Source organism: Aspergillus mulundensis, assembly GCF_003369625.1.
Source record: "Aspergillus mulundensis strain DSM 5745 chromosome Unknown scaffold_5, whole genome shotgun sequence".
NCBI lineage: Eukaryota > Fungi > Ascomycota > Eurotiomycetes > Eurotiales > Aspergillaceae > Aspergillus > Aspergillus mulundensis.
The window spans coordinates 1,799,087-1,810,078 of NW_020797893.1; the positions used below are offsets into that span (position 1 = coordinate 1,799,087).

Below are 10,992 nucleotides of genomic sequence, written 5' to 3' on the forward strand. Positions count from 1 at the left end.
TAGACCGCAACCAGACCCAAGAACAGTCTTTCTTGAACTATAAGACTTAGTGGTTACCGGCATGTGAAAACCTCGGTGGTTTACTTGACTGAGAATGGGAGACCAGGCCGCGATTCGGAAAGCATTTGCTGCGGCGAGCGAGTTTCTGAACCCGGTTCTTCAACGAGGCATGCAAACCTGGACTTAATCATACCCATGCAGGAGTGTGCTAACTTGAATCAAGATGAACTGCAAAAGTCTCGCGGCCAGTCGCTGGTAGATATAATGAGTCAAACCTCTCGCGAATCATTCGCAGACGATGCATCCGCCAGAACAAGCGTCATCGGCAAGGCCTTGGACTTGCTCTCTCAAATCCATGTAGCATTTGTCACTCCCGTAATCGATGAAGACCTGAGCGCCCCAGTCAGTGAGGGTCAAGAAGATCCGAGTCTGGAGGATGCGAAACGGCGACGCACACTCCATGCTTTATTGGATCTCATATCCTTGGAAGGGATCTACCCTTCCCTTTCGTCTGGAGTAGGCATCCCCCTCCAGCAAAGAGTGATATCTGTCTTGCCAGCTGGCGTGATTGCTCAGCAAGATGCTCCTGCGCATGAAGACCCTCAGGATGTTCCCTTACTGCGCCGCATACTGACGGCATTATCCGGTATCCTATTCGATCCTCGGCCTAGCATCCAGCCTGTGATCACTGGCCGCATTCTGAGTGATATGATAAGTGCATCGTCGGACCTAGGCTTCAATCCGAGACTACCAGCTAGCAATGACCAAATCCAATACCGGCAAGTTCTAGCCAGAGTAGTTGAAGAGTATGTTCCTCCGCATGTCATCATGTTTCCGTATGTTGACAGATCTCAGCACACCAAGTGCAAATCTGCTGCCGACATTGTCTGCTTTTCTTCAATCAAATCCTGTCCCGTGGTTCAAATCTATCATCACAGGGCTTCTCTCAAGGGTCCCCTTGCGCAGCAATGGAGTGCTTCAGACGATCGTTTTTCTCGCCTCACAATTTGCCCCATCCATGGGCGCTGAGGCCCAGGAGCAAGGGCCGGGTGGCCTGCATATTACTGTGAACGCAATCATGCACGCTTCGCGACTGCTTTCGGCTGTTCCCCAGGGAATGGAGGCCGATAACTACTTCAAGATCATAGGACCACAGCTATTAGCATTAATTGATGGCGATGATCCAGACCTGCGAAAGGCTGCTGCATATGTCGTGGGGAACGGCATTCTTGGTAAAAAGGCTTATGGCGCTCCTGGTACTAACGGGCATTCAATTTTTGTAGAGCCCATCTTCAAGATTTTGACAGGAACAGCAGACGAAGCCTCGCTTGCCTATATTGTGTCATCCCAAGATATTCAAAGACCAAAATCCAAGAACGTCCTGGCTAGCGAGCCTGAGGTTTTACTGGCAATCAGCAGGCTGAAAACATTGGTCTTACAGCCGCCGAATCCTGGACTCGTCAGAAGAGTTGTTTACCCAATTCTTCTTCCGCTCTGGGGATTGGCATGCTTCAGCGCACAACTGCAACTTAAATTTATCCATGAGGATGTCATGATTATACTGCAAACCTACTTTGGTATATCCGTTGGGTTTCCCCCTTTGAAGAAAATTGTGGATAACTTCCTGTGGAGTGGTGGCTCTACATGCACATACGGCTCGGATGCGTCAAACAGAATCCTATTGAGGAAGCCGAGCGTTGAGAGCTCTGGCAAAAACATAGTCGGGCTTGTCGATGACCTACAATCTCGAGCCAAGTTGTTCATGAGCCTACTGAATGCCGATCCGAGCCGTGACGAGCAGACCGGCGAAGTCTTCTTATATGTCAGCGAAACGTGGCTTACACAACACTCGAACAGCGCTCACACATTGAATCATCTTCAACTACATCCAGACAATGATGGATCCGAGGGTATCATTCAAAAGCTAATTAGCGCGAAGCTTGCCGAAACGCTTCTGGATACCTTCAAAGACACACTTTCACGGCGGCCTTTCAAGGTCCTTGAGCTCGTCAAGCACATAATAGATGGCGAGCTCAGGCAAGCGAGTACTCTGGCGAAAGCGAGAGGCCCTGCCTCCGGAAAGGTTTCCCTATCGTCCTTGGCCAATATCGTGCCATCGGAGCAAGCTGGACCCAACGAGGCGACTGAGTCCGACTCTGCTGAGTCGCTTCAGGTCGTGTTCAGCTTACTTTCGACAATTCTCGCGTCACCTGAATTCTCCATATCAAAAGAAACGAGTGATCTTCTCGCAGAGGTCAAAGAGAAGCTAGACCAGCTTCTTCCACATTTACCCTCATCACTATCAAAATCCGGAACAACAGCCTCCATGCTCCTTGAAATCCAGCTCGACTCACCAGAACACCAGGAATCTAAAGGGAAGTCAAACGAAATTCCAGACTTCGAAATCCATCGCCGTGCTTTAATGAACCTCAACTCGGACCTTCCGCCGGTCCAAGCAGAAGGATTCACGCTTCTTTCGGACCTGGTCAAGAAATCTTCCCCAATCCTCGATATACCATCTACACTGACTCTCCTCTTGTCCATCATAACCGACTCTTCAGAAACAACAGCCAATGACGAATTCATATACCTAAACGCAATCAAATTGATTGGCACATTAGCCTCCCGGCATCCGCGCACCGTGATTAAGACGTTAATCGAGCGCTACATCGACAGAAGCGAGAACGCAACCCTCGACCAAAGACTCAAAGTCGGAGAAGCTCTCCTCCGGACAGTCCAGGACCTCGGCGAAGCCCTCGCCGGCGAAACCGCCAAGGTCCTAGGCGAGGGACTAATCTCCGTCGCAGGAAGACGGGCATTGAAACCCCAAGCGCAGAAAACCCGCAAGCAAGCCTTCGATCAGGAGAGGCGGAAAAAGGAACGCGAAGAGCGCCAACAGCAGAAAGACGCCGCGTCCGGATGGAAGCTCTCAGCGCCAAAGATTGCGGAAGAGATCCTAGGCAATGACGACTCCGACTCAGAGACACCCGAGCAAGCAGCCCACTCTGCAAACATCATTTCCGCCTGGGCAGCTGGGTCTGCTCGCGACGAAGAACCCGACGATCTGCGCGTCCGCGCCTCAGCACTCTCCATTCTCGCAACAGCCGTCCAAACGAGCATCACAGGCCTCGGCCCCTCCATCCTCTCGTCATCCGTTGACCTCGCCCTCGCAACCCTAACCCTCGAACCAGACAACGAGTGGGCGATTCTCAGACGCGCCAGCGCCGTCCTCCTCCTAGACATCCTGAAAGCCATGGATACCGCGCGCGAGAACCGCAAGACGCAGGATCTAGGCTTCGGATTCACGCTCGCGGACGAGTCGTCTCGTGGTTTTGGAGCAGGCGGTGATTATAGGAGGGGTCCTAGTACTATTGGGAATATCCCGCATATGCTGCGCACTTTGGCGGGCGTGGAGGCCCGCGAGACGGACTCGATTGTCCGTGGGCATATTCGGGTTTTGACGGAGAGCTTGGAGGCTTGGATTGAGAAGTCGCTTTTGTGGGGTGTTGGGCAGTACGCTGGGGATGGGACCAACAATGAGGAACCGAGATTGGAGCTGGGCGATCAGATCGCTGGGTTGAGGGTCAATCCTTTGGCTGGGAGGGGTGGTGGTCGTGGGGAGAGGCCGAGGATTGAGGAAATTGAGTAGATATGCTTGTTACATATGCGGATATACTTGTCGACGTTGGTTCTTATTGTTGATTACCTCTACTTAGTTTCTCTTCAACTTGGATGGTGGTCACCAACACAGCATATCATTCAGTGCCGTGTTTATGGAATTTCTTAAATTGCAATCAGAGTAGAGTAAAAGAATCAGTACAGAAGCGCGTGTAGTACAATAATCGGCCTAGTGGCGACGGCCACCTCGCCCACCTTGGCCGCGTCCAAAGCCTCTTCCACGGCCGCTTCCCCGGCCCCGGCCAGCTGCACGACGAGCACGCCATGCTTCCTTGTCCGGATGGCAAGGTCGAGGCCCATCTCCCATTCTCTTCTCGCGCGCTGCATCGGTCAAGAAAAATAGGTTCTCTATGCCAACAAGCTCACAGAATGCAGCAGTCTGTGGGTTATTATATTCGTGAGGTTGCTGATCTGTGGTAATGGGGACCTCAGGGTCATAGAACGGCGCAGTTGGGGTGAAGTTCGCCGGAACCGCGAGTCTTCCAGGCTGGACAATGTGTTCATCTACCCATTTTTCTTCTTCCTCGATGAGCGTCCTGTAGACAGCTTCACCTTTGTCAACGGGAATTTTATCATCTGGATTTCCACCGAGCTGGAGATCTGCTGCGAAGACGCGCGTGATTGCCAACCATTCTTTGTCGTAGTGAAGTTGAAAGGGGCCTTTAGCGCCAACTGCGTCTGACTGTTCGGATATCGGGTTAACTTCCAACAGCTGGAGAAACTGGCGGTTCGGTTCGCATTTGCTTAACGCGAGAAAGTTTGTGGTTGTGTTATGTATTTTGCAGGGAAATGGAAGATTGGGCGGCTGAGGGGACTGCTGTGGCTTAAAGAAGCTAGGGGGAAGCTGGTTACGGACATCGTCCGATACCTCTGAGTATCGAGGTTTTGAAAATTCCTGCGACGGAGGAGGAGCGACATTTGCCGCAGTCGCCGTCATGCTTGGGGATTTTAGTGGTGCCGCCTCATGATCCGGATCGGAGTCGCTGTCTAGGTCAAGCTCGATTTCATCAGAATTCTTCGGGGTTTGCGTCTCGTGCTGGACCTTCTGCTTCTTGTTTTCGCGTGGACCACTTCGTTCCACGCCTGCTTTTCTGCGACCCAATCCATCTTCATCTGTTTCAATCTTTTTCCACGTTACATTATGATTGTGGACGTCCAGTGTAGTAGATTGACCCTGGTTTCTCCCATGCTCTGCAAGAAAGCGAGAGTTATCTGCGGCTTCATTTTTTGCAGCAACGTGCTGAAAGTTGTTCCACGCTGATACCAGTCTAGAAGTATTTTCTGTGTTACCCTGCGAGGATTCAAACTCAGTGGGGACTGGAATATTCTCGTTGCTTGGACGCAGCGGAATTTCAGGGTTTGACTCGTGTTGTGCTTCACTTCCCTCAAGCTGAGAATCTGGGCGTACACTGAGCTGTGACCCGACCTGACCATATCCGGTTTGCTGGGTTTCTTCTTCATCATCACCAAACATGTTGGTCAGAGATGCCCCATCCAGTCCGAACTGGTGGCTAGCGTGAATGTTCTGGGGTGCATGTTGGACAACGGCTGCAAACATAACGTGCAAATGCGCTGAGAACCAGTACGCAGGACGCAGGCGCTTGAGGACGTATTCGGCAGCCTGGCTGCCAAGTCTCCTTTTCTCGGAATCCTCGCGTAGAAAAGGTTTAGATCTGAAGAGCTGCCTCCAGTCTCCAGAGTACTCCACCTGCCGGGGCCAATCGTGTGACAAGCCTATGTCAACCTGTGTGCGTATTTGCAGCAGCTTGCGAATGTCGAGTTCTCGAACGTGGTAGATGTTCGTAATGTCATCGACATTGTACGGCAGCCTCTCGTGATGCGGTTTGTCATAGTCGTAGGGTTTCCAGATACCGGAGAATCCGGCGATACGAAGAGGCCCATACCGAAGAACGTTCGCGGCACCCATGTAGTAGATATTTGGGGCAACCCAGCCACCGTAGTAAAGCTCAAAGAGGTAGTTGCTAGCCTCGTGGTTTCCCCCAATGAAGATCGTTAAGTACGGAGCGGTTCTCTGCCCACTATAATACTCTTGGAAATCGCCTATTTGCTTGAACCTATCAGGGACGGACATGCAAGCCATGTCATTCGAGTTGCGAACAGCCTAGCGGGTAGTCAGATGGACCGCGAAAGGCTATGGCAATAACAATCCGGAACGTACCTGGAAATCGCCCCCGATAATCAGCAGGTCAACACCATCCCAACCCTTCAAGTTCGCAGCTCTCTCTACAGATGCGTAGATATCGTGTAAGCACCCATGACCCTAAAGAGATGTGTTAATGATCCACGTAGCATATCGAATAGATCGAAGCAAACTTACACATCCTTCAACAGCAATTCGGACTGAGGGTGCTGAGGGCGCTGAGGGTGCTTTGACTGGTCCCTCACCACATTTTGCATTCGAGTCAGCCATGGCAACAATGCTGTTCGGTATTTGCCCGGATATTGGTAGTAAATATTCGGATGTGGTCAAAGACACATCTAATCAGAGCAATAAAGAGGAGCAAGGAAGAAAGATTAGTGTAGGTGGGTGACAGTGAAGTCAGGAAGGTCAACTGGGATAGTGTTGTTTGGCGAGGTACAGTTGTGTTCAACAGTCAGAGCAAGCAGAGACAGGAGGATTAAAGTAAGAAGAAAGAAAGAAGATTGTGTTCAGTTTCTATTGATGCAGTAATGAGTGAAGAGATCAGAAAGGTAAGTGTGATTAGAAAGAGGAAGGTTGGGGATAGAAAGAGATGAGATGAGGGTGAGGAAGAGGAAGAGGAAGAGAAGTTGTACCTATCGGGAAGGCTGTGGTGGTGGTTGTGTTCCAGCTCTCGTCTCAGGCGTCGATTTTCCCTCACAATTTTCTCCTTGTCTAACTCTTGCCTCCTAGAGCCTATCTAGCACTCGGTTTTGTACTCGGTCCTTTATCATACAAAATGCATTTCAAGGATTATACTCCCCGATTGAACTTTCTAAAAGACTCGGCCAGCTCCCTGAGTTCGATGAGTCCCTCAACTGCCGCCTACCTCATGTCCGCCCATAATGCCATCTTCCATGAAGACCACAAGCCGCTCAACCAACGCCTCCATGACTCTTTCTGTGGCGCCTGTGGTTGTCCTCGAAGAAGCGAACACACTAAGGTAGCCTCCATTAAGAAAAGCCAGAAGCGCGTTACCCCCTCCCCAGCAAAAGGTCTGACTGCAGATGGGGCTACTGTCTACAAGTGCCTGCGATGCGGACGACGAACGGTAACCCCATCTCGCACCCTTTCGAAGCCTGCTCCACCAATTATCCCCATTGTCGATTCTACTGCAGCCAAAGCTCAGCCTGATCAGGCGCTTGCTAGTAGAACTGCAGAAAATGCCAGTAGTAAGAAGAGAGCCAAGGCGCGCAAGCAGGGTGGGCTGCAGGCTCTGCTAGCTACAAAGCAGTCTCAAGCTGGGCCCTCAAAATCTCTTGACTTGTTTGACTTTCTTCAATAGAGACTGTCACCATCATCTCACTGTTCTATTGTTTGTCTCTTCATTCTTTGATGCCAAGAGCCCAGAGCAGTGGGTGCAATCCAATCCAAATTGGTACTAGCGCGGGGCTCTCTACGGGCGCAATACTGTTCAGTGTTGGGCCTCCTCTCACTGACACTGAAGCTTTCGAGCTCGGCCTTTGTTCTCCAACTATCCAGTTCTCTTGATTGCGCTTTGTTTGCTCACTCGTGGAACTTTCCAACCCGCCAGAATGTCCTCCGACGCGATGTCAGACTACTCCCATGATGATGAGCACGACCCTGAGGCGGACGAGCTCCGCGAGACCGCCTTGGTGACGTTGGAGGCTTTGATCAGCTCATGCAGTTCTCAGATGCAATCTTACCTACCAAATACCATTAACTCGGCGCTGAGGTTCCTGAAATATGACCCGAACGTGGCCGATGCGGAAGAAGACGAAGAAATGGGTGGAACACAAGACGATGGGTCGGAGGATGATGCCACGGAGGAGCCTGATATGGAAGATGACGACTTTGAGGACTTCGAGGAAGAAGGAGGCTATAGCGACATTGATGATATGAGTTGGAAGGTCCGTCGATGTGCGGCGAAGCTTCTGTATGCCGTTATTTCCACATATGGGCGTGGCCGTGCCTTGGACGATGGATCCTTGTATCAACAGATAGCACCTGCTATCGTCACTCGTTTCAATAAAGAAAGAGAGGAAAGCGTCAAGCTGGAGCTTGTTTCTACTATGGACGCCCTTGTGCGTAAAACTGCAGAGGGTTCGATGATAATCACTTCCAATGGGTTTCTGGAATCTGTCGGGAGTGGATCCAAGATCTCGAGAAAGAGAAGGCGTCAAGACAGCGATGCCAGCATGATCGACTTCGAGCCCAGCATGGGCACTTCGTCTGCAGCAGGCACTCCGCTGGTCGCACCCTCTTCGCCACAATCCGGCCCCCAGTCAGAATTGGCCAATGCCTTGCCGGTCATTGTCCGGAGTCTCGTCAAAATGTGGAAGCAGGCCTCTATCCCCTTGAAACAAGCTATCATAGTACTGCTTAAGAGCTTAGCATTGGTTCGCTATGGAGGGCTCGCCGATCATCTTCAGCAGATTGAAGACCCAATTGCAGATGTGCTCAAATCGTCGCTGTCTGGTGCTAACTCTGCGTCCGTCGGAGCTTCTGCGAGCGCGGGGACCTTGCAAATCGAAACACTCAACCTCATTTCTGCTGTCTCCGAGACACATGCTTCCGATGCTCTTCTTCCTTTCCTCATCGCCCTGATTCCTGGTGTTATCGGTGCTGTCAATGATAGGAACTACAAAGTGAGCAGTGAAGCGCTTGCCGCGGTCGAGCAGATTGTTAAGGCTCTTACGCCGCCTCGGGTGACTGCTGCTTCACAAGACCTTGTTTCTCAGTTGGAGAAGCTCTATGATGTCAGCCACGGTCGCATTACCGATACGAGCGCCGATCTCGAAGTCCGCCAGCGGGCGATCCATGTTCTTGGTGTTCTTCTTGCTCGGACTTCTGGCGAACAAGGCTCCGCATTTCTCTCTTTGCAGCATCGATCCAAAGGACTTATGACCCTTGTCGATCGCTTGAAGAATGAAACAACACGTCTCTCCGCTGTTCGCGCGATCGATGATGTGGCTGTCCTTTGCTCGCGAAAGGGTGATGTTGACTCTAACTGGGTTCGCGAAGTGACTTCCGAGCTTGGGGCACAGCTGCGCAAGTCAGACCGTGTTCTCCGCAGTGCCAGCTTGGAGACTCTTCGCAGTCTCTCCATGAATCCCAACACACGAGCTCATTATGATGGTAACTCCATCAAAACCCTCGAAGACCATCTCATTCCTCTCATCAGCGTGGAGGATGTCCATTTATTGGCGCCGTCGCTGATAATCATTGCCAAGCTCATCCCCGGAAATGCCCAACTTCTTGTCAACGACAACTTAGTAACGGCTATTTGCTCAATAGTCCGTACATCTCTGGCTGGGACAGTTCTTAAGGCATTGCTATTACTTGTTAAAGTTATTGGAGAAGAGGAAAGCGGATCAGCTCTGATGCAAAAGCTGCTGCAGGATGTTGGAATCAATGGCGATACCTCTGTTGTCGGACGGTCAATCGGCACCCTCTTGGTCCATGGCGGTTCAAATGTGGGTGTGCGCATGGAAGATTTCTTGGCTGAGTTGCAGAAGACGCAAGATCCTCAGCGTCAATGTCTCGCCCTTGCCATATTGGGAGAATCTGCGCTTCGTTTGGGTGCCAGTTGCTCGCTAACTCCCGAGGTGTTCATCCCTCACTTCAACTCAAAGTCTGAAAAGGTCCGCTTGGCTTCGGCGAATGCGCTTGGGAATGCAGCTGCGGGTAATGTCAAAGCCTACCTACCAACAATTTTGGGCGGGCTAGAGAAATCCGATTCTAAGAACTACCTTCTCTTACATTCCGTCAAGGAGCTACTTCAGCACCCTGAGATGGTCCGGACGGATGTGGCACCCTCAGCCTTGAAGCTCTGGCAGGCTTTGCTTGTCGTCTCCAAGGAAGAAGATAACCGTGCTGTCGGAGCTGAATGTGTTGGACGGTTGGCGTTACTCGACCCCGCTGCCTACATCCCGCAATTCCAGGTAAATCATACAAACTACTCCGTCTTTCTGTTGCTGATCACGATTCTTCTAAAACAGGAATATTTATCCAATGGTGACGCTGGGATTCGTAGCATTGTGATATCCGCATTCCGCTTCACCCTCTCCGATCCAAGAGACGTCTTCAATGACGTTCTCAGGCCTTTGATCGTGCCTCTCCTAGTCAACATGCTCAGTGACCGAGACCTAGGCAACCACCGCCTAGCCCTCACAACACTTAACTCAGCAATCCACAACAAACTCGCCCTCATCCTCCCCCACCTAGGCGAACTCCTCCCCGCTGTTCTCGGAGACACCCAGATCAAACCCGAGCTCATCAGGGAAGTACAAATGGGCCCCTTCAAGCACAAGGTCGACGACGGGCTCGAGCTGCGCAAGGTAAGCAAACCCCATCTCACCATTTTAAGCAGAACAGACTAACGCCTCCACCAGAGCGCCTACGAAACCGTCTACGCCGCCTTGGACACCTCCTTCTCCCTCTCGCATCTCCCGGAACTCTACAGCCGCATCCTCGCAGGAATCGATGACGAGCAGGACATCCGCACTATCTGCAACCTCATGACCTCCAAACTCATTACACTCGCCCCCGAGGAAACCCAGCGTCATCTCGACGCCCTCTCGGAGCGCTACACCGGCGTCCTGAACTTCAAGCCCAAGGAGAACGCCGTCAAGCAGGAGATTGAGAAGGCGCAGGAGGCATCAACGGGTGTGCTTAAGATCACGCGCGAGTTGTCCAAGGCGTTCCCGAATGCTGAGGCGTCGGCTGATCGTCATAAGTGGAAGGCTTATATGGAGATGGTGAGGGCGCAGTTTGGAACGCAGCTGAGTAACCTTGAGGCCGAGTTTTAGGGTCAAGCAAGCCTTGACTTCTGAATCCCCTTGCTCTTGGCCTACAGCGTCTTCAGAACTAGCTGGTTACGTTTTAGTTAAATACCAAAGTCACGCAAGTTACCTCGTACACATCCCTCTACCTAAAGTGTCAGCATTGGGTAGGAAATCTAGTAGAACTCAAGTCGAAAATGCAATTGCAGCTAAGAACGCGGATCAAGTGGTAGTTTTCAAAGACAAAGATAAACACAAGCTCGCTATGTACCTTACCCATCCATGCACCCAAATCCGGGGTGACGCCGACAGACAACAGAGAGACTCTCACAGACAGAGACAGATGGTATCGATCCCAAACTCCCAGGT

At 51.4% G+C, this 10,992-nt stretch overlaps 4 protein-coding genes across 4 annotated transcripts; 3 read left to right on the forward strand and 1 right to left on the reverse strand.

The window, feature by feature from the left end:
• Positions 1–264: 264 nt before the first annotated feature.
• Positions 265–3,649, forward strand: DSM5745_05892 (RTP1/Tango6 family protein; the record flags this gene model as incomplete). The annotated part of the gene is made up of 2 exons (XM_026747908.1): positions 265–806; positions 856–3,649. 2 exons carry the CDS (start codon positions 265–267, stop codon positions 3,647–3,649), a joined length of 3,336 nt encoding a protein of 1,111 aa, XP_026603740.1.
• A 164-nt stretch (positions 3,650–3,813) lies between these two features.
• On the reverse strand, positions 3,814–6,109 carry DSM5745_05893 (RNA lariat debranching enzyme; the record flags this gene model as incomplete). The annotated part of the gene is made up of 4 exons (XM_026747909.1): positions 3,814–3,999; positions 4,037–5,800; positions 5,858–5,959; positions 6,017–6,109. 4 exons carry the CDS (start codon positions 6,107–6,109, stop codon positions 3,814–3,816), a joined length of 2,145 nt encoding a protein of 714 aa, XP_026603741.1.
• A 508-nt stretch (positions 6,110–6,617) lies between these two features.
• DSM5745_05894 (ribonuclease P Rpr2/Rpp21/SNM1 subunit) lies at positions 6,618–7,163 on the forward strand (the record flags this gene model as incomplete). The annotated part of the gene is made up of 1 exon (XM_026747910.1): positions 6,618–7,163. One exon carries the CDS (start codon positions 6,618–6,620, stop codon positions 7,161–7,163), a length of 546 nt encoding a protein of 181 aa, XP_026603742.1.
• A 250-nt stretch (positions 7,164–7,413) lies between these two features.
• On the forward strand, positions 7,414–10,650 carry canA (putative cullin binding protein CanA; the record flags this gene model as incomplete). Its single annotated transcript, XM_026747911.1, has 3 exons — positions 7,414–9,783; positions 9,841–10,179; positions 10,234–10,650. The coding sequence occupies 3 exons, from the start codon at positions 7,414–7,416 to the stop codon at positions 10,648–10,650; spliced, it is 3,126 nt and encodes a 1,041-aa protein (XP_026603743.1).
• Between the last annotated feature and the right edge of the window lie 342 nt (positions 10,651–10,992).